The 24,200-nt window shown below is 39.5% G+C and overlaps 1 protein-coding gene across 1 annotated transcript in view; it reads right to left on the reverse strand.

The window, feature by feature from the left end:
- Positions 1 to 6,736: 6,736 nt before the first annotated feature.
- LOC121735825 (protein masquerade) overlaps positions 6,737 to 24,200 on the reverse strand; it is a 33,478-nt gene continuing 16,014 nt past the window's right edge. Inside the window, exons 2-14 of the mRNA XM_042126787.1 lie at positions 20,212 to 20,361; positions 18,767 to 18,886; positions 16,444 to 16,637; positions 15,062 to 15,241; positions 14,141 to 14,268; positions 13,508 to 13,629; positions 12,830 to 13,069; positions 10,854 to 10,925; positions 9,872 to 10,031; positions 8,682 to 8,869; positions 7,979 to 8,068; positions 7,255 to 7,409; positions 6,737 to 6,939 (exon numbers count right to left, since the gene is read on the reverse strand). Of these exons, the coding sequence (XP_041982721.1) occupies positions 6,772 to 6,939; positions 7,255 to 7,409; positions 7,979 to 8,068; positions 8,682 to 8,869; positions 9,872 to 10,031; positions 10,854 to 10,925; positions 12,830 to 13,069; positions 13,508 to 13,629; positions 14,141 to 14,268; positions 15,062 to 15,241; positions 16,444 to 16,637; positions 18,767 to 18,886; positions 20,212 to 20,361 (1,967 nt within the window). The 3' untranslated portion in view covers positions 6,737 to 6,771. The remainder of the gene's footprint in view (positions 6,940 to 7,254; positions 7,410 to 7,978; positions 8,069 to 8,681; positions 8,870 to 9,871; positions 10,032 to 10,853; positions 10,926 to 12,829; positions 13,070 to 13,507; positions 13,630 to 14,140; positions 14,269 to 15,061; positions 15,242 to 16,443; positions 16,638 to 18,766; positions 18,887 to 20,211; positions 20,362 to 24,200) is intronic.

Raw genomic sequence — 24,200 nt, forward strand, 5'->3', positions numbered from 1 at the left:
TAGAGGTATAAAGCAGAGGCGGCATGGGTCGCTAGATTAATGTCGGTAGAAAATTAACGGCCGTTCCCAATATTCAAATCTATCTCTGGTTTGACATATCGCAGCTAACATTTAATTGACATAAAATATACGTCTCTAATGTCTAATGTGAGCTATTCCTATCTTTAGTAGGGCAAAACCAGATATAGATCAAATATTGGGAACGGCCATTAACCTGCATCCTAATTCCTAGGTCATAAAGTAGCATTTGATTTAAATTGTTGTCGGTGACGGCATAACGCGGCTAGCGTACTTGTGTGTCGGAAGACGTTGGATGATGCACCCCAATCGAACCACAGTCGTGTTCGTCTATTTTGTATGACGAAAGTCATTTATTTCGTATGTCAAAATTAGCATCTATTGTACAAAACATATTTTGTAGGTACTAATAGCTAGTCAATAGATGCTGGCTGTGTTATTGATGACCACTGACCACATTAACCATTTTCTCTAAGGGGCCTATCAGACAGTGAGCGGTCTCGCGTTCAAGCGTTCTACGTACAGGCGGCCAGCCACAAAGAATTCTGACGCGGTCAGAACGCCCTCTGTGTAATACAACACAAAGAACGCAAACTGACCGCTTCAACGCTTGACCACCTGCCTGCTCCGTTTGATAGGTAGTAGGTACCTCGTACCTGAATGGTGCTACTTTTCGCACTGAAGCGTTGAAACTTGACGCGACACTTTTTGTAAAACGTCAGTTCTATGGAAAGTGAAGTGTCGAGTCATGTCGTGTGACGTGTCCCATAGTGGCACCATGTGACACGACATGACGCGACACGCGTTTTAACCTAAGCAAAACATTTAAGTACGAAATCTTGTCATTAATTTTTTATCTCTTTTATTTACATTTCGGAATAAAACTGTAAATAAATTATGTATATGTATAATACCGTGTTTGCCTATATTCATTATTAATATTTAAAGAATATTGAAATCATTTTACTTCAGGAATTGAATCGATATATGCTTCCGCGCGAACGAGCCGTTTGACCACGAAATGACTTTATTTTAGCGGCGCCGCTTTTCAAATAATTTGTTACATAATATCAAATATGTAACTGGCCGTTCACGCAGACGTATATTTATTGAAGTTTAATTAGCTTTTCTCTAAAGTCCTTACTTTTTGTGTGATCTGGTAATTATTGTAAAATAATTCTGAATCTGAATATTAAAATAAATTGTTAAAGCGCCATCTATTACTCAAAAGACAAACTATACATTTTTTACGCCAACTTCACTTTTTTTTTGTAGGTTTTTTTTTTTCTAAATTAAAAATAATATCCCTACGGGTTAAAATAAAAAAAAATTGTGTAATGAACAAATCAATAGTTTTGTAATCGGGCACTCCAATATTCGAACTTGTATTATAATAAAGCTATCACGTTTATCGACGTTGTAAATATATCATTATAATTTATATTGACATTGTAAATAATGATCCAGTTGTATTATATTAAGAATATGATTAGTTTAGTTGTATAAAGTTATTGAAACTATACAATGTGTTTTATTTTTTCGATAAAAATGAACCTAAGATATTACAATTTTAGCGCATTCGATACCAAATTAGTTTTGTTTTTCAGTCTAATTAAAACTGATTTGTTGATTTATTCCAAAATCTTGTTTATTTATGTCACTTATAGAGCCAAAAAGTTTTAGGTGGTAAAAATAATAAAAATTCTGAAATTTTTATCAAATATTGTTTTTATTTAACCCTTTTTTATTTATACATTTGAAGTAACAGTGCGGAATAAAAAAATACTGTATTAATTTCAAGACTGTAAAAGAAAAGAAAGAAGGAAAACTTCAGTGGTGGGACAGAGTTGCGAATGTTATAGTATCTAACTTAATCTATTAATAAATTACTTAACTAAGAACAATAATAATGTATTTACATTTTCAAATAGAAAGAACTAAAAATATTAAGTAATCAAATTTTCAATGCCTCTTTTAAATTAGCAACAACTTATAAAGTTGACAATAAAAAAAGATAAATAAATAATTCATTTTAAACTATCGTATTTGATTAATAAAAACAAAGATAAATCTATTACTGACTTAAAAACTGTAAATGCGATTGACCAAAATTAGAAATTATATTTATGTAGATAAATTAATAAGTACGTATGTTTGGTCAATATTAATTAAGTATAAAAATAAATGCAGATTCATCTTAATTATTATAATAATAATTACTTAATTAAAAAAAACAGAACCCAGAATATAAGTATAAAATAAATATTATTATTACACATTGCCTAATTGCCATTAAATGAAATAAAAGACTATTCAAAACTCTGAAGTAACTAAAATAAATAAATAAATATCTACGCTTACAAATAATAAATATATATTAATGCCTACTAACCTATGCATTAAGTACAGTATTATCTAATACTTTAAAATCAATGTATTTTGAGCAAACACGTGTTCTTTCTGCTCTCTTTACGATAAAAAAATTTGACTGCTTTTACAAGTTAGCTTATTTATTAGGTAAATTAAGGCACTTTGTTTCAATTTATTTTATATTGCACCTCTAATAATATGTTTGACAGAAAAACAATTTCAATTAGCTCTCATGTCATGAATCTTTTGATAAAAACATTTATTGTTCATTCATAATTATTTTTAAGTTTTTGTTATGGACGGATAAACTCTCTGGCCACGGAATATTATAATTATTAGAGTTTTTTCTGATAATTCAGCCAAGTCAAGTCTTTCTCCGTTTGACTTCCGAAGCGTCAAACCTAAAAGAAAACATCATTAGAACCGGTACAAAATTTTAACGTGGAAAGCTACAATAGAAGTCAAACATGGGGTACACCATACCAGCCTCAGGAGGAACAAATATAACAACAACTGTAAAAACATACAATTATATCACTAATTGGAGGGAGTGCCACACAATTGGAGGAGAATTGGTTGACGGAGTACTGAAATACACAGATGACCTCATCTTGTCTACTGTGTTGACCTATATCGCTCCCTTTTCAACAGAGTGTATGACAGGGGCAAGAGAAGCACCGTATCCACCCGGCGGCGAATTGAAGAACAAGGATGACACCGAACAGGGGATTCTTGCTGTTATTTTAACATCCTATATGATGTTAGCAAAACCACCGACAGCCAACAACACTCCTGCGTACATTAAAAGATGGAAAGCAGCACTAGCTTCCGTAAACATTTACGATAGGATCACCATGCCCACTTGGAACGGAATAGTAGAACTCTCCACACTATTTTGCAACGTAGTATCCGGACGTCCTGATCTTCGAGCAGAAATAGTAAGGAGAATGATAACAGTCACAAAGATAGGAGCGGAAAATGCCATTCTCCAGCAGATTAAACTGGTATGGGAGTACTCTGCCCTCAAGGGCGTGCTCTTTATGGATGCATTCATAAAGTCACATTGTAGAGTGTTAGAGATCCCTGCGGTATTGGATCAGGCTCTGGACTTAAAAGAGAAATGGGAACACGCCAAGAAAACAGACAAGAATCTGGCGTACAGCAGAGTACTAGACCTAAATTCACACCCAGAGTTAAATCACGCTAAGTACCCCGACTTGTACTATGCTGCTGTTTCATACGCAAGATTGCATAAGCTGATAGGCGACAACTTCACAATATCAAAGAGCCACAGCTCCACGTATGTCCATCTGATAGACAAGTACCTACATAAGTCAGCGCAGGCCGAGCTAGGAGAGATGTCAGACTCCGTAAAAGAAAAGCTTACCCAACTGGGATACCCTGTCGCACGTCGTCGTCGCCGTGAGGAGGAGGATGGGGACGAGGATGCTGGACCCTCAAGAAGGGCTAGAAATTAACACTACCATGTAACCACACCCCTCTACTAGATCTAAGCTTGTATCTTTTTTGTATTTCTTTAAGAAAAACAGTGACCACTGGCATCATGATCAGCGACGATCACTTTGACGAGGATGAGTTGTTTGGAGCTGCACAAGAGAAATTACAACAAAAAACCAAAGGAGAAATTATAACCCAAGGGGTTACTGAAGCAGGCGACGGAAGGAGCGGACCCAGAGGAAGACCCCCATCAAGAGCCGGACCCAGCGGAGCGAGCAAAAGATCGACCAGAGCCACATCCAGAGTAGGCTCCATACAGGAATCCAACACAATCAGTGAGGAGCATGCCGGGAAAAGGAGAAGATCGGAGTCAGAGGAACGACGAGCGCCCACCGACACCGGAGCAGAACCTAGCAATGATTCGATCTCCACAATCCTTACAATATTGACAGATATTCAGAAAAAACAGAACGAAATATTGCAGGTGGTGACAGATCTGCAGAAAAAAGCGATACAAGATAGGCAACGCCTAGCAAACATGGAGCTAAGAGTCGAGAACCTGCAAAAAGCCAGAATGCTGAATATGACACAACCTGTAACTATAGAAGCTCAACCTCAGGCGTCAAGCGGGACCACTCCTCACACAGACGGCATAGTCGGTGGTGTCTCTCTCTTCTGACCCTTTTCTTTAAGAAAAACGTTGACCATAACCAACATGAAGCTGGAAATCTGGACACACTGGACTCTGGAGATGAAGATTGGGGACAACATAACAAGCCATGCTCTTCATATCCTAGTAGGCACGGCACCTGTTCTGTTTGATGACCCTCTTGATCTTTTCAAGATCTCAGCCTACCGGATACTCTACTCTATAGCGTACGAATAACAGCTGTGCTTAGTGACAGTTATGATAACTTTAGTATGTAGTGTACTTGTATGAAGATTTTGACAATCTTCATACATTACCCGTCGTAATTTTCATTAAAGATTAATTAATCATGCATGAGTGTAGCAACAGCAGTAGCAGTTTATATATTATTCCGTTAGTAAGTATTTCCACATAGTTAAGTTTCTTGTCGCAAAGGTCTACTTTAAAATACAGGTGCAATTAAACCTTTGTGCCATTTTTTTCCAGGGCTTAGGTATCATTAGGAGAGTACATTTAACAAAAAAAAATTGGTCGTTATATTTTTTTATTGCCATATTTTATCCCATTTAAAATCGTTGCAGAATGGTCACTCGCAACGCGGGGGAATGAGAGGGGTGCGCGGGATGAGGCGCGCGCGGGGGGGCACCACATGCGCGGCCGACGCGTCGTGTCCATTAATTGTAGTGTTTTTAGGATAACTTTTACGGAACGGAACGGAAGCTATTTCTCAACATTTTAGTACCGTACTGAGTGATTATAAAAGAAAAAATACGTGTATTTTTATTTTTAACAAGGATCATTTTTTATCAATATATCAAAATTTGGCAGGAAGGTTTGCACCCTGTGTAATCGTAGATTTGTCAAATATTGTGTAACGACTATTCGTTTATACGACTGCTTTATTTTATCAGCCGTCCGTCGTCATAATTTTGAACTGACGATCAACTCAATACGATCGACCATCACGCTTGGTATAGCTATAATAATATATAGAGTCCCCCTAAAATCTGTTAAACGTTTAAATTCTTCTGCACCTACGAAAAACTAAGGAAACGTAACTCCCATACTTCAACCGTTTTGAATTTGGTTCCTTTTCGCACAATACAATATGACAATAGCAACGAAACACTAACATTCAAATTTACGAAATAAAGCCATTGACAATAATTGTCACTTCTATAATTTATACACAAAATTGTGTACCGAATACGTCTCCTTTTGTAGACCTGTAGTGTTTTCTAGAAATTTTTGACACAGTTACTTTTCCTTAGTTTTTATTATTCGTAGATCGCTACCGATCCAAGCCTGCCGTAGGCTCGGCACAGAAAATTACTTATTCCTTATATCAAAAAGTTGTCACCGCTGATAAGGTTTCGAATACAATATAGGGGTTAGTCTGCTGTCTGATATGCTCTTAACTCTCATCAAATTCAACCTTTTGTGTATGCGTTATCTATCAGCTGTTTCACAATTAATTGGCCGATGATATCATATACAGGCTGTAACAGGACAAAGTGATAATACTTTAGGATGTGTACGTGTACCTCGTATAGAATTCGCTGTAAAATTGGCAGCACCCAACAAGTAACTTTTTTTATTTGACTCACCAACAAGGAAATACATTAGAAAATATCTTGATATAGAAAGCATACAATTGTAGAATAAAGATTAATGTATCCTAAATTACACATATAACTGTTCTACATGCACAAATCTTACACACATTATCTTAAAAACTAATAACTATGATGAATCTAAAATGGCAACAAATAACATAAGTTATTATTGCATAGTTTAATTTGACTTCGGGGCATTTCTCATAGAAAAATATAATCAAAAGTAAAATAAAAGGTTAAAAGTAACTCTTTTTACGCTGCTGTATGCACATACACAGTACACACCCCACAATATGTTACTATTGTTCTGTTACACCCATAAAGTTAATATAACTAGCGGAATAGAGAAACAAAGGCCTGAGCAAGCGAGATGTCACTATCAGTAACACTGCGTGGTAGAAAGAGACGTGTGATACATGACAGAAAATTGCAGAAGAAATTCTTTTCAACTGTTTCACGTCCAGTCGGCACTTATCGGTACGTTGACAATTCTCTTAGAAAGATGCTTGTGTAAATGTATACGTAAACTTACACACAGACGTAAACCAATTTCGGTTACGTTTGACAGCTCGAGATTGTTGCTCTATTCCGCTAGGTATATTAACTTTATGGTTACACCCTGTCTTATATGTTACACGTTAGCCGGTGGCCTCTCTATCATCAGAGGTTATTGACGGATATGATCTGGTTGATCCAGCCGATGAAGGCGGAGACCTTGACGTAGACGCCGGGCACGTCCTTGCGGCCGCAGCCGAAGCCCCACGACACGAGACCCGCCAGCTCGTAGAACCCGTCGTCCTGACACACTAGCGGCCCGCCGCCGTCACCCTGTAATTTAAATAAATTTATTTTATTTATTATAATTTGGAACGCAGTTCCATATCGCGCGTTGCGTAAGCCGGCTAGACGGAAAAAGTTGTAACCTTGACACTTTTTGACCGACACATATTTTAGTACCTTCGAAGTAGGGGCAGAGGGCGTTGATGTGGCGATGACGTCAACTGGCGGGAAATTTAAAATTTCTCCATGGCGGGAAATTTGTTTTTTTTTTCAGCTGGCTGGAGTGGCGGTCCTGTTAATTTTTTTCATAACTTCGTTCCATCCGGGTGTCTCTTGACACCTCTCAAGTTTTTTTATGTATACCTGGCATGCGTCGTTCCCCTCCTCCCCGCCGGCGCAGAAGGACGACGCGGGCAGTATGAATATCTTCTCCGTGACGGCGTTCACCTTGCGGATGCACTCCGCGTCGCTCACTATCGGCAGCTCCGCCTCGCGCACGCGCAGGGGGATCGGACCCGCTAGAAATAACATTCACATTACACGGGGTCGTCCTTTAAATTTTAATTACGTGAGGTGTTCTAGGGTGGGGAGAGTCTGTGATGTGTGTCTGGGTGTAATTTTTTCCTGCAAAAAAACTATGTGAAATTATTTTTACATGAAATTCTTGAAAAAAAATATCTTAAATTAAAGTCACAGAACTACTACTACAGGAACATTCTAAAGATGGGTGTCGCAGAGGAATGTGGGAAGTGTGTATACCAATTTTCCCTTCCCAAAAAAAGCGGGCGACAGCACAAAGTTGCAATAACCGAAACTCAAGAACTAAAAAAGGGAGGGCATAACGGGAATAAATAAAAAGTTATAATTAACTACTAAGCTAGAGCTAAGTTTTTCGAATTTGTTGTTAAATTGTTTCCAGTAATAATAATTGTGACAAAAGTCCTTGAAGGCACGAAGGTTCCAAGCGTTTACGAGCACCATAAAATGGGATTCTAGATATACAAAATAGGTTGTTAAGCATTGTAGTTATTTCGCTTTGCCCGAGATCACACTATTGACTACTTATATATTGACTACTTGTACTCACTCTCGCCCATGTATCCGTATCCGGTGACGGTGCAGCGGTGTCCGGCGGCGTGGCTCACCCCGCGCGCCGGCAGGCACACCAGGCATACTCCTAAAATTGTTGTTACAATTTTATATTAATACTAGCTGTCCCGGTAAACGTTTCTTTGCCATATAAAGTATTTCGCCCGTATTATTTTATTGAAGTGACTAAATAATTATGTCACCATGGCAACGTCCATCGCTATCCCGTCGCACAAACAATGGTCGCCGTCAGTCTCGAGTTGTAATAATTTACTATTATTTATTCAACAAATGCACTTATCAATATAATAAGTACCCAGTAGCCGATTCTCAGACCCACTGAATATGCATATAAAATTTGGTTAAAATCAGTAAAGCCGTTTCGGAGGAGTACGCGGCCTAACATTGTGACACGAGAATTTTATATATAAGAAAAAGCGTGTTAATATGTACCTAGTGATTCTTCACACCACGTCAGTTTAACTCCGTGCGTGAAGAACTCGTGTTAAATGCAGGCATCAGAAATATGAAAATGCTTTTGTATATTGTGGCGACGCGTAACTTAATGACATCGTGGCGTAGGGCCAAGTAAAACCTACATCCTGGGTCATAAATTAGCATTTTATGTATTTTTGTCGTCCCTCTAGGATCGAACGCCACTTTTTTATGTTATTTAAGCTCAGTACCAACTACCAGCCTACCTTCTTTAAGCTCGGCTTTCCCGTGCAGCTTCAACAGTGCGATGTCGTTATCCAGGGTCTGGCTGTTGTGGTTGTGGTGTATGTACGTGGTGGCGACGCGTAACGTCTGCGCGCCGGGCGAGCCCCACTTGCGCGTGAGGTCGTGGTCGCCAACGCGCACGTATATCGCGTCGCCGGAACGGACGATGCTGACGATTCATACAAATTAAATATATAAGTATATACTTAATAAACTAGAATACTAGAAAGATGGCGTGATGAGCTGGAGGCATACCAGCCAGGCTGGCCAGCGGTGGCGCAGGAGCGAGACAGATGGAAGTCTTTGGAGGAGGCCTTTGCCCAGCTGTGGGACAGTTTAGGCTTATAATAATACTAGAATATGACGCACACAACTGCGTTGCGTCAAAATTCGCTTATCGCTCGGGAACCGTACATTTTTCAGGGTTAAAATGTCCTTTCCCGGGACTCAAAGTATCTTCATGTCTTTCAGCAAAATCGATTCAGCGGTTTGTGCGTGAAGAGGTAACAGACAGACAGACAGACACACTTTCGTATTTATAATATTAGTATGGATTATAAATGCGAAATTGTGTCTGCGCCCAAACCCCTGAAACGATGCTGAAATTAGGTGTAGACTTGTATACTGTATCTAAGAGATACTTTGACTATGAGGTAGAAAAATTTCTGTCCTGCGTCATCTCTCTCGCCAGCTGGCCGGTTGTTCGACCCATGATCGTATCACAAAGAAAAAAAGACGGGTTGCACTCCGGGAGTGCCGGCAGAAGTGAAAACTTGATTATTAACCCATTTTTTATGAAAATCGATTTTTTTAATTAATCGAAACCCTTACAATCGATTAAAAATATCGACAATCGAAAAAAACAATCGATTGTTCTATTAATCAATTTCGATATTACAACACTACTCTCCAACCGTCTTACGGTTTTTCGATCAGCACGAGAATCTGACGCGAGTCTGTCCCACAAAAGTGCTCAACGCCGCTAAAGAAGTTTTCACTTCAAAAAACACTTTTGAGTGTAGTATACACGGAGCCTTGTGCACTGTGCAGGCGGTTGCTTACAAAAATAATAACAAATAATATTGTGGACTGCAAATGCAAAAAGCTTAGTTTCGGTAAAAAACTAACTACCAAAACCGGTGTAAGACGCATTAGTAATATGTGCACTAACTTGGTAACACAATGCGCGGCGGTGAGCACCCACTGCGTGCCGACGAGCGCGGCGCCGCACAGGTACTGGTTGAGGGAGTTGATGAGGGCGACGTGCCAGCACCACTCGCCGCGCGCGCCGTCCGACCCGCCCATCACGCGACCGCTGCGACCCGACGAACCTGAAGAAGTTAGGTTTGGTTTAGTTTTTTTTTTAATGAAATAAGGGGGCAAACGAGCAAACGGGTCACCTGATGGAAAGCAACTTCCGTCGCCCATGGACACTCGCAGCATCAGAAGAGCTGCAAGTGCGTTGCCGGCCTTTTAAGAGGGAATAGGGTAATAGGGGAGGGTAGAGAAGAGAAGTAGTACCGACGTGTTAAGGATTAGGTACCAACATGTAAAGGGTTTGGTTAGGTACCAACGTGTATCGACGTGTTAAAGGTTAGGTATGGACTTGTTAAAGGTCAGGTTCCGACTTATTAGGAGGTTAGCTGTTAGGTACCAACCTGTTAAAGGTTTGGTATCGACCTGTTTAGGTAACTAACTGTCAAGGGTTAGGTACCTACCTATTTGAGATAAGTACACATGGGCGTACCGAGGGAGGGGGGCAGGGGGGCCGCTGCCCCCCCCTGGATCATGTTGACGTCTCTACTAAGTATATTATCTAGTACTTTCATCTATAAAAATTAAAAATAATAAAACAAATTTTTGCCATTTGTTTGCAATACAATATTTTTACAACTAAAAATTATTATTTTTTTATTTTTTATAAACATTGAGCTTATAAGAAATCTAATTTGCCCCCCCCCCCCCCCCGGCCCAGAAACTGGGTAATTTGCCCCCCCCATTACACACACATATTTGCACATAAGTATTTTTTTTATATTATAATACAACTAACAACATGTTGATGAAATGCTATCTTTTATTTACAGAGACGTGTTTATATGTTGTGGTCTTAATTTATAGGTACCAAAAGTGCAGTAGGACGATAAACTTACCTTTAACTCCACACACGTACTTGTTGTATTTCTCCGGCGAACGCGTTGTCACGTAGTTTGGCTCGTATTGCGCTGAAACGTGACATACCGTATTATTCATAAAATACATAATATGATACTGCTAGAATCCGAGTGCGTCTACGTCTAGTAGCCGTTTAGAACTAGGCAAACCAGAGGGGTTAGTGCGAGTTTTATTCGATCATACGCATCGAGCACGTTAACGCGAATTTATATGGGATCAAAGCAGTATCCACGTTAACCAGTAGATGGCGCTGCTTTGCGTTTACGTGCTCGATGCGTATGATCGAATAAAACTCGCACTAACCCCTCTGTTAGAATAAAATACGTTTATATTTTCAACACACAACATATTATACAGAATAGAAAATAAAAAAGTAAAAGGGACTTAAGAGCGTTTACACCTTTCACGCTCAATTTGGCTTAAAACTGTACTATTCAAACTTGAAAAAATCCTCAGCCACTTATCTTTATAAAAATGTTGGTGACTTATTTTTATAGGAAATTTCACTGTTAATATAGTTAGCAGAGAAAAAAATACGTTTTATAGAGTATTTGTACATTAAATCTCGATACCATAACAGAGGTTTTCTTAAATTCCGTTTTAGTATCAGTTTCGAAGCTTTTAATTTACGAAACTAGCGACTGATCTAATTAAAAAATAATAATAACATATTGACAAGATCCTTAAGCAAATAGTTAGCAGAAAAAAATATTTTGCTTAGGTATATAACTTTATGTAATTTGAATTCAAAGAATGAGAAATATCAAAGAAATATGAAGGAATTAAAACTATTTTTTTACCTATTTATTTAACTTAATTTAATATACTAATAGCTTTATATCATAAAAGAACATTTTAATTTAAAAAATTGTTTTTAAATATCAACAAACCTATTGTTGTTTTTTTTTCTACAAATATTTTAAAACTACTATAAATCGCTGCGCGCAAAGCAATTCAAATAGTCTGCCGCAGGTTTGAATGGAAACTTGAAATTAGGTGTAAACGCTCTTAAGCTATGTGGCGGCACAATTCGCCTAACATTCCTGCATCGCGCTATCGAAGTTTCGGAGAACGGCAAGATATATACAACGTCTGAAATGACGTCAGTGGGCTTCGGCCTGACCGAATATGCTATCTCGCTCGGTCGGAAGATCTTCCTTTACGGCCGCCACGAACAACGTTAAATAGAATTATAATTATAGGTATATACAATTAGAATTATAGGTATAGGCGCGAGACCAATCATTTATCTAAGAGGTATAATTATGTTATGTGATGTCAAAAGTTGGCCCCAGCTCAGATATACGCAGCAAGCAAGCCCGCTGCACTGGTCAGAGTACCAGGGGTCAAATAGTGACTTTACAACACAAGTTACATTTGGATAAATATATTAGCCGATTGTCTTCGGGTTGGTTCCTTGCTACCATTATTCCTTGCTACGGGTTTTTTTTTACAAGAAAACAAAAAAAAACAAAATGTAATAAATTATATTCCATCTACAAAACAAATGTAAATAATATTGTGTAAATAAATGTATATAATTGTAAATAATTAAAAGTGAAATGTTGCTAAATTCTAACTCATTAATATAAAATTATAAAAATTAACTGTGAAATAGGAGTATAAAATTATTGTTACGAAAACATTTGAAAAATGTCAGATGCATGAAACGGAACTTATGTCAATAGAAATTGACTCTGTTGAATCGAAATCAAATCGATAAAAAAGGGCGGCCATCTTATATCGCCAGAACCACTGAAAGTCAGTACGAAATCGATAATTTCGATAGCGATTCCTTTACGAAGTGATTCGATATTTTTAAACTATCGATTAATTTTTGTTAGTAAACTTCCCTACTATTGTCAATTATAATGTGTCACGCATATCATCATAAAACGCACAAACTATAGGCGAACGTAAGCCAAAAGATAAAAACAATCATAAAACTACGTACGCATCGGCGTGGTGTGCGGCAGCGTGTGCGCCACTGCGTGCGGGTCCGGCGTATACGTGTACGGCGTGTACGTGTACGGCGTATACGGCGTGTACGGCGTGTTGTACGGCGGGTGCGGCGTCGTCAGCGGGTAGGTGTCGTTGCGGCTCACGCCCATCGCCTCCAACACTTTGGACTTCGGCGCGCAGCACTGTGTGCCCGCCTTCTTGCATTTGAACACGTCCGTCATTTCGGCGTTACCTGAAATTTGTAAAAAACTTTTTAAAGGGTGTAGCAAAATAAAGGGATAATACTTTAGTAGTTAGAAAGAGTTTAGAGTTTTATGTTTCTATGAGAAATGCCCCGACCATTAGTCCGTCAAGAAAGAGTCAAGGAAATTCGAAAAGGCGCTGTACTATATTAGAAAATATAGTTCAGCGTCTTTTAACGGTTTTACACTTTAAATATTATCACCCTGACACATTGTTAATTTCAGTTTGATTTAGGCCCCTTTTCCTGTCATCGCCCGCGCGCGGATCTGGTCCGAAAGCAAGTTGCATGCATGACAGGAAAAGGACAGGACATTATGGTCACATTAGTTCTCCTCAATACATCATACTATATAACAGACACACCACGTCAAAGTCAATACTCATGTGCATCGTGATCGTGTATCGTGACTGTCCATTCAGTACTCACGGAAGCAGGTGAAGGACAGCAGGGACACGATGCAGGAGCCGGGGCAGTCGGGGCGCGGGTCGGCGGGCGCCGGCGTCGTCGTCGTGGTGGTGGTCGTAGTCGTCGTCGTGCGCGGCGGGATCCTGAGACAGATGCATCGTGATTGAATTTTTTTATTAATTATTTATTTACAACAAATGTCGTTTACAAAATATATTTAATATACAGTGGCAAACATTATTCTCTTGATTGTTTCATACAATGATAATACAATTTACATCCATCTTAATTTACGTTTATTAACAAAAACAATTATTATCAATTGTAGCAGCTATTGTTATCTGTTACTGCTCAAAATAAGCTGTCGTTTTGAACCTTCCTCTCTGCGTTACGTTATCCAGAGCATAACGCAGACAGGATTATTATTATTAAGGTTGAATTTATGTTCAGTTTTGGTAATTCACTTCGATGCGCTTCGACTCTGCGCTAGTATAAACTGACCACTTCCTGATAAGTGCCGAATAGGCTACCCACATCTTACCTGATAGATACTCGACACTCAGATAAGTTGTGGATAGCCTATCTGGCACTTATCAGGAAGTGGTGAAACAAGCCGTAAGTAAGGGGAAATACTTTAATATCGGCTAATTATACCTGGTGTTGTCGCAGCACACGAAGTTGCTGAGTTTGCAGTGAGTGTTGGCGATGAGGACGGCGGGCCGCTCGCAGAACCCGGCCACGATGCTCGGCAGGCAGTAGCCCGGGCACTGCGGGAGAGGCGCCTGGAATAACACGCATTATAATAGTTAATTTATCTCTCCCACGTAATTATACTTGGGAGAGCCATGCTTCGGCACGAATGGGCCGGCTCGACCGGAGAAATACCACGTTCTCACAGAAAACCGGCGTGAAACAGCGCTTGCGCTGTGTTTCGCTGAGTGAGTGAGTTTACCGGAGGCCCAATTCCCTTCCCTATCCTCCCCTATTCCTTTCCCTTCCCATCCCTACCCTCCCCTATTACCCTATTCCCTCTTAAAAGGCCGGTAACGCACCTGCAGCTCTTCTGATGCTGCGAGTGTCCATGGGCGACGGAAGTTGCTTTCCATCAGGTGACCCCTTTGCTTGTTTGCCCCCTTCTTTCATAAAAAAAATTAACATACATCCAAAAACAAGCTTTATGGCCACAATTTAGTGTCTAAACACACTAGGTATGCCGAATTTCCGCGGCGGAAGTTCGGCTTGATTCCGCCTGCAATGTTTTTTAAATTACCGATGACACAACATGCCGAAATTCCGTCGCGTTATATTGTATGCGTTTGACATTGCTGACGTAATTATGCCGAACTTTCACCGCGGAACTTCGGCATGGTGTGTAGACACTTATATGCGTTCGCCACGCGCGGTTTAGCAGCTACAGATGTTTTTGAGATCGGTAAGATAATCAACGTCTAAAATGACATCAGGGGCTTCGGCCTGACCGATACTGTCTAAACGCCGGTGGGGCCGACAGTGGCCGGTCGCCGCGACACTGTGACCGGTCGCCGCGACACTGTGGCCGGTGGCTGCGACACTCACCGGGGTGGTCGGGCGCGTGGTGGTCGGCCGACGCGTGGTCTCCTCTATGAGGCAGCAGGTGCCCTCGTCGGGGCAGGTCGCGTCCTCGTCCACGCGGTCGCACAGCAGCGCGAACATGCCGCTGATGCAGTCGCCGCGACACTTGTGGCCCTTGTGCTTCGGCGCGTGGGTCGTCGTCATCTGGAATTGAAACAAAATATTTATGTATGTTATTTATGTCAATAACAACAGCTATAAATTAAGATAAAAACCTTTACGCTCAGAACACTCTCGATTTTTAGCTTTCAAACAAGAAAAAGTAGATTAAAACTAGATCCACCCGTTAAGATGCTACAAAGCCACGGATAGACACACACATACGTGCGTGCTGCTGCGGATACGCCGCAAATACATCACGGACCTCGCACATTCGTCCGCACGGCGCGTACGGTGAACGGTGCGGACAAGATGTGTGCGATTAGCTTTCAGAACCGAAATCATTTATTTCAGGAAATTGGTACATAATATTATAGAAGGTGTTGTGAAGTGGATCACAATGCCAGCTTTTGGGGCGTAGTATTAATAAAGGGAACAAATTTTTTGAGCAGTTATTTAAAATATTTGAGATGTTATTATGATCAGTTTAAAAAAAAATGAGCAGTTATTTATATTTTATGGCGGTTGATTAATTATTGCGACTGTAAAACATGGACAGTAAAATAATTGAGCAGTCCAATAACTGGATGAGCGGCAAAAATGATGGAATGAGCGGTTCGATAACGACTTAACAGAAGGCCTACTTAACCACGGATACCGAAGCGGGGGGAAGGGGGGCGCAGCCCATCCAAAAGGGGGGTTCGGGGGGCGCAGCTCCCCGCCAAAACATAAACAAACACAATCCAGAAAGTCTAAAAGTAGGTTCTAACCTATTAGAACTTAGACCACAACACAGAGGGAGCCGAGCGAGCGCAGCGAGCGTGCTCGGCAGCAGCCGGCGACCGTCTTACTTTCGCTTTATAACGGTACGGAACCCTCCATGGGTGAGCTCGACTCGCACTAGGCCGATTTTATTCTATATTCCCACCTCATTGTTTAAAGAACTGCTTAGAATGAGATTTCTTACTGACAAATTCCGATTTGTTACTGCCCACACGTAACCGCTTATTCATTAATTTTTACCGCTCAATTAATTATTGTACTGTTCAATAATGTTTTCAATGATCCATTTTATTATTTTTTACTACTCATTTTTGTTTACTTTACTGCTTAGTTTTAACTGCTAAACTAGTTATTAAACGTGCAAATTTATAATTTTTAACTTACCAAAACTGCTATTTACAACTGTCCCTTTAAATCAGTGTCATATAAACATTGTATAATTTAAATCTAGTCTACACTCTCACCGCAGTAGTAGGCCGCTTCGTGACATGCTTCTTCTCATTAGGCACCACAAGGCCCGGCGGTCGTCGGTCGCCGTAGCTGTCCTTGGACACGCAGCACTGGCGGCCCGACACACACAACTCGCCCGTCGTCAGGTACGCCTCGCAGTACAACGTCAGGTGGGACTCTACGCATACGCCCGGACAGCCCAGGTTACCTGTAAATCAAATCAAATCAAATCAAAATTGTTTTATTTCTGAATAAATTTAAAATAAATGTTTTCAGAATGTCCTACATGATGCCTACCACCGGTTCGGGAACTAACCCGGCGAGAAGAACCGGCGTAATAAAACTCGCACGGGGCCCACTTTTTTACCAAAAAAAGTGAGAAAAAAATTAATCTTTTAAAATAAAGTTTACAATTTTGTAACTAAATATTATATACAATATCCACATACATAATTGTAAGTCCTATAATAATGAAGAAGTAGCCTTGCAAGAAGCCATCCTACTCCCAAGGTGTGCCATCGTTTATGAAATCATTGACCTTGTAATAGGCTTTGGCACACAAACGTTCTTTAACTACTTTTTTAAATTTATTAATAGAAAGATTTTGAACGTTTTCTGGGATTTTATTGTAAAGGCGTATACATTGACCTTTAAAAGATTTACTGACTTTACTAAGTCTGATCACCGGCATATCTAGCTTGTGCTTATTTCTAGTATTCCTAGAGTGAATGTCACTTTTAACTTTAAATTTACTTATATTTTTTCTAACATATATTACATTATCCAAAATGTATTGAGAAGCAACAGTTAGAATACCAATTTATTTAAATTTATCTCTCAGAGATGGCTCGCTTCTGCAGCACAAATATTGTATTAATGTCGGCAGCTTTCCCCATAAAAGGATTTCATACGACATCCTACTATGAAAATAACTAAAATATACTAATCGTGCCGTATCTTCGTCAGAAATTTCCCTAATTTTTCTGACTGCATATGCTGCAGAACTGAGCCTACCTGCAAGATTAACAATGTGAGGACCCCACTGTAATTTACTATCAAGTGTAATACCTAAGAATACAGTGTTGTCTACTAAATTCATCTTCTCATCATTTAATACTACATTGGTTTGGACTTGCCTAACATTGGACAAAGTAAACTTTATACATTTAGTTTTACTAGAATTTAAAAGAAAGTTATTAACATTAAACCAATGTACTATTTTTGAGAGAGCACTGTTTACCTCGTCGTAGTTCGACTGTTGTCGCTTCACTTTAAAAATAAGTGAAGTGTCATCAGCAAAATGTTATAGATAGGGTTAAGAAATGGCCGAATGCGACTTGGACTCGCGCACGAAGCAATTCTTGCTATTTATTGATATAGAATAAAAATACTTATTATAAAACGGAGTGTTTTTTGACCTTCCTTTAATTACTATTTTATTTTTATATTAAGTCATAAATAAAGTAAAAATACAACTTAGTATTTTCAGATCACGGAAATGCCTACATGTTGCCATTATTGATAGCGAACACGGAGCAAAGGACAATTTGTTGTGGAGATATTTTGAGTTACGGAAACGGACATAGGATAGGTACGTTTTAACCCGGTAAAATGTACGGTTCCCGCACGATAAACTAATTTTGGCACAACGGAGTTGCGGTTATCATCTAGTTATAGCGTTTTCGGCATCTAGAACTTCTCCGGGGCAGGGCAGGTCATAAAGTTAATAATATACCTAGCGGAATAGAGAAACAAAGGCCTGAGCAAGAGAGATTGATCAGTAACACTGCGTGGTAAAAAGAGACGTGCGATACATGACAGCAGCACTCTTTTTTGTCGTCCAGTCGGCACGTGCCGCACGTTGACAATTTAATCTCATAGAAATCATGTTCAATCATGCTTGTGTAAGTGTATACGTACACATATTTTTACACACAGGTGAAACCAATTTCGGTTTCATTTGACAGCTCGAGATTGTAACTCTATTCCGCTAGATATAATAACTTTATGGAGCAGGCAGGGCGGGCCGAACGGACACGAAAATAGCCGAAGTTTAAATTAAGAACATAAACTCCGTATTGTACGAGTACTAAGTCCACGTGCTTCGTGGATCACCGGTTTTATTCGGCTATTTCCGTATCTGCCTGCCCTGCCCCGGGGCAGTTCCAGATGCCGGAATCGCTATTAGTCTATACTACAGTGTCAGTATATAGGTATAAGCTTTTTATATTCTTTCTTGTCTCATTTAGAATATCATGCTTTAATTTTAGGTCCTCCATGATACAATTACTACCCTATATCACAAGTGATGTCCTATATCGTGTACCTAATAATTACCACTGTCTTTGTATTTGTCGGGTGGCCTCGTGGTGTAGTCGTCGTCGTCGTCGTCGTCCGCTTCTGTCGTCGTGTAGCGCGTCGTGAACGGCCGACGAGTCGTCGTCGTCGTGTCGTTGCCTGTAAATATATAAATAAAAGTCTTTAGCGTTCTATATAATGATATTCGGTAACAATAATTTCCCCATAGCACAGGCTGCGCCTAGATTTTTTTAAATCGATTTTCGCCCACCACGAATTCCACCACTGTATCTCCTGAGTCCTGTGTCGCCAGAATGTACAGCCTTATCACGAAAACCCTTTAATAATATGATCTCAGGGAGCCCGAGGGACAAGCTTAAGCTGTCTTGAGTCCCGCTAAGAAATTAATCAGAAGAAAATAGGAGTAGGAAGTATTCCAATTTCCCTACTCATAAAAAGCATTTATTACGTTTAGTACACTTTTTAACCCGTCAATCGTGGGAAAACGAGACACAATAGATATTCTATTGTGTCTCGTTCACCGGTGAGCGTATGGGGCTTGATAAAATAAATTGACTTTAAAAAAATGAAAAGTCAAAATTGTGACCATAAACAAATTCAGGTTCATCAAAGTTACATATTAATAAGGGTACTGGTACCAAAGGGAACACAATCACTACGTTGTCTGGTACCAGCTGTAGGTACCTACAGTAGTCGTGAGGGCTCACCCAGTGCCGGTTTTAGCACTACCAGCGGCCTGGGCGAGAATTCTTCGGCACTCAGCTTATTTAACCTGTACATGTACACTTTTTAAATTGACTTTTAAAAAGTTGAAACGTCAAAATTGTGACGATAGACAAATCCAGGTTCATCAAAGTTACATAATAATATTAATAAGGGGACAGGTATCAAAGAGAACACAATCACTACGTTGTCTGGTACCCGCTGTAGGTACCTACAGTAGTCATACGTGGGAGAGCCATGCTTCGGCACTAATGGGCCGGCTCGACCGGAGAAATGCCACGTTCTCACAGAAAACCGGCGTGAAACAGTGCTTGCGTTGTGTTTCGCCGAGTGAGTGAGTTTACCGGAGGCCCAATCCCCTACCCTATTCCCTTCCCTACCCTCCCCTGTTCCCTTCCCTTCCCATCCCTACCCTCCCCTATTACCCTATTCCCTCTTAAAAGGCCGGCAACGCACCTGCAGCTCTTCTGATGCTGCGAGTGTCCATGGGCGACGGAAGTTGCTTTCCATCAGGTGACCCCTTTGCTCGTTTGCCCCCTAATTTCATTAAAAAAAAAAGTTCTGAGGGCTCACCCAGGGCCGGTTTTAGCACTACCAGCGGCTGGGCGGGAATTCTTCGGCGCTCAGGGTGCTAATAGATCTGATAAATTTGGCACCCCTTTTGTTTCCCTTCAGGGCCCCTTTTTATCCGGCGCCTCGGTCGCCCAACGTGGCCCCCCTAACGAAGCTACTGGGCTCACCTATGGGCTCGTCGACGCAGCATTTCATGGAAGGGTTGGGGCACTCGACCTCCTCCAGCACGTTGGAGCAGATGAGCGAGGCGAGCGCGTGCATGCACACCCCGGGGCAGTTCTTCGCGTCCACCTGCGTGTCCAACGTGTCCAGCAGACCTGCAAATTAAAAAAAAAAATAACAGGGTGAGCGAAGCGAGTTCTTTAGTATATCACACATATACACTTTGTGGTGCACTTCACGGAAAAACTATCAAGCTTATTGACTTCTGCTTCAACATAGTAATTTTATATATGTAAGTAGATCATCAGTCAGTCAAGGTGTGAGGTGTGACGACGCGAGTCGCGAGCCCTCACAAAGCTCGGCTTTATATGTAGTGCATAATATCTAATGAAAGAATGTTAATTTGATTGTCTGTTCGTTTGCCTTTTTATTCATTCTGGTCTTAGACTCTGTATGTCCCTTGTGTGTTCCATAAAGATCCGTTAATATGTTTTTTGTTTTAATTTTAATTTTAAACTAGATGTCGTGTGCACTTCGTATAACTTAACTCTTAACTATTGATGTATCTACTTACTTATTTTCTCACCGTACACACCTTTCCAGTAGTTTTTTTTTTCAAGAATAATACTTATTAGCCAAATCGGTCGCCACTCGCCAGGATCGACAGCGGTAGCGACGACGATAACGGCAATACCAATACCCTTAGATGAATGATTGGCGAGACCAATCATTTATCTAAGGGCAATACCCTTTGTTATTTTGTTATCATCTCAGGGGGCCTATTATGAGCTCTTAAATCCGTATCCGCTCGTAAAGTGAATGGATTTAAGAGCTCATAATAGGCCCCCAGGTAGTCAGAGGAACATGCTAAAGCTGTGCACTCGCAAATAAATCAGAATAAAATAGGAGTAGGAAGTTACAAAAGGTTTCGTGAAATCAATCGAGGACTCTTGGCGCTAGTGACTCATTACTTTCGTCGACTCGCACATGAACTATCGTATGTATTAGCAAAATTACGGTCAGCAGAAGAGAGAACAACGATCACTGGACACAGCAATCTTAACGCACATTTTTATTACTTACTAGCTGTCCCGGGGAACTTCGTGTCACTTTAAAACCTTCTCTGAACTTCTACGAATATTTTAAGACTGAAATCAGCTCAATCCGTTCAGCCGTTTTCGAGTTTTAGCGCGACTAACACATTTGAAAATCCATTTTTATATATAAGATTACTATTAAAGATGACCCGGCGGACTTGTATCACAATCACACTCCTGAATCCAGATATGAACTTTTTCTGAACTTCCAAAAATATTACAAGTCCATGCCCTATGTCATGATGTGGAATTTTATTATAATATATATTTTCCCCACTTCTTTTTGTAATAATTCCAAATTTCCATTTATTGTCGTCATTATAGCTTCTTACTTGAACTCTGTCCCCTTCTTTAAAATATTTTCTGTCCGACAATTCTTCTCTCTTATCGTTGATTTCAGTACATAAATTTCTCTTTACCAAATCTATTCGTGTCCGGTATAATCTTTTAAACATCATTTCAGCAGGACTGATTCCGGTTGTAGTATTCGGCGTTTTCCTGTAGGCCATTAGAAATTTCGATAATTTATCCTGTAGGCTTCCTTTTTCATTTATCATAGCTTTCAGCTTCCGTTTAAAAGTTTGCACATATCTCTCTGCTTGTCCATTTGTAGATGGATGAAAAGGTGCAGTAAATTTTGATTGTATTCCATTTTCTTTTAGAAACATTTGCATCTCTTCAGAGCGGAATTGCCTGCCATTGTCAGAGACTATAGTTACTGGTAGTCCAAATGTAGTAAAAAGGCTTTTTAATATTCTGATTGTTGCTGCTGAGGTAATAGATGTAGTGGGGATTTAGATTTTAATATATATATTTTCCCCGTTCTCCATTGTGCATTGTTATAATACAATAGTGTAAAATACTGTGTTATTAATAAAATAAGTTCAGCCGATTACGAAGTTTATTTCCAAGTACATATACAACAAACTGGCGACGAGGATCGTAAAAAGTGCCGTGGATGGAAGTGGATAAAATATCACGTACGGTACCCATGCGCTCCATACAACCCTTTACTCCCATGATCCAGGATCTCCCAGTCCTGTGATGATAGCCCGCTTCACAAATTTTCCCATCTTCATTTTCAGCAAACATACATATCCAAATGGAAAATCAATTGGCACAAGTTTTGGCACAAATGGCCGAAACCATGCGCGGCTTACAATTACAACAGGCGAATTTACAACAATCACTGCTAAGTCAGGGTAAGCAAAGCACCAATATGAGTGGCATTAACTTGCAGCCCTATGATGAAATAAATGAAACTTTTGAAAGCTATATTCAGCGTCTTCAAAATTACATTACATTGAAAAATGTTTCTGATCCTAACATCAAATTACAGCTATTCCTAAATTGCATTGGGCCAAAATATTATCAGGTTTTAAAGAATTTAACTGCTCCAGATACCCCGGAAAACAAAACATATGAAGTTTTAATCGATACTTTAAAGAATTATATAGCTCCGGAACCTGGAGAAGTTGCCCAACAACACAAGTTTTGTCTCAGAACACAACAAGAACATGAATCTCTTTCTAATTATGTATCAGCATTAAAAGCTCTTGGTGGAAAATGTAACTTTGTATGTGGAAGCTGCAAGAAATCTACATTTGAAACACACCTGCGTGTTCAATTTATTAGAGGGTTACGCAGTTCAGAGATTAAAGAAAGACTTTTGCAAGAAGCATCTACAACTTCTTTTGATAATATTGTTAAGACAGCAATGGCTATAGAAACCTCTAAATTTGAATCCAAGGAAATGGAAAGCGAAAATTACACAAACATTAATAAAATTTCATTAAAGAAGAATATTTACAGAAAAAATCAGAACAAAAATATATACAAGGAAAATACAGACCATAAGAATGAAGATAAAATAAAATGTTACAGATGCGGGAAAAATAATCATACAGCTTACAAATGCCGACTGAAAAATAAAATATTTTGCAGGAATTGTAACTTAAAAGGGCACGTAGAATCAGTATGTTTCAAAGAACAAAAACAATTACAAATGTATGACACATCCGATTCCAATATTAGCGATGAGGAAGAGATTTTTGAAATAAATAAATTACATACAGGAAATACAAATACAGAAAATGATAAATTCAATATTACACTTCAATTAAATGGGAGAATGCATACATGGGAACTTGATACAGGAGCAGCGGTGACTACATGCTCGGCAAAATATTACAAAGAAAATTTTCCTAACCTGAAATTACAAAATACAAAGATTAAACTAAAAACATACACAGATGAAATCCTTCATCCGATAGGAACCTGCTTAATACAAATAAAATACAAGAATAAGGAAGTAAAAGAAAGATTATTTGTCATAAATAGAGATGTAGATCCAGTTGTTGGGAGAGAATGGATAAGAAAATTAGGGATCCATTTTGAAATACATAAACTAAATAAAGTAGAAAAAGATATAACAGAAAAGGAGTTCAAAGCGAAGTTAGAGAGTTTACTTGAAGAATACAAGGACTTGTTTGTGGAACAAATTGGAGAGATAAAAGACTATGAAGCTTCATTCAAACTAAAGGAAAGTGTTAAACCTGTATTCTTGAAACCAAGACCTGTACCGTTTGCCCTACGAGACATGGTGGAAAAAGAATTAGACCGATTGGAAGAAGTCGGAATGCTGGAGAAGGTCACATACTCTCAGTGGGGTACACCAATAGTACCAGTAGTTAAGCCATCTGGACAAGTACGATTATGTGCAGACTACAGGTCTACACTGAATAAAAATTTAGAAAATGATAACTACCCAATTCCACGAGTCGAGGAGATATTTTCCAAGCTGAGTGGTGGTAAATATTTTTGCACCTTAGATATAAATCAGGCGTACTTGCACATGAAGACAGATGCAGCTACATCTGAAATGCAAGCCATAAGTA

The sequence above is a fragment of the Aricia agestis genome, chromosome 18 (assembly GCF_905147365.1).
Source record: "Aricia agestis chromosome 18, ilAriAges1.1, whole genome shotgun sequence".
Classification (NCBI taxonomy): Eukaryota; Metazoa; Arthropoda; class Insecta; order Lepidoptera; family Lycaenidae; genus Aricia; species Aricia agestis.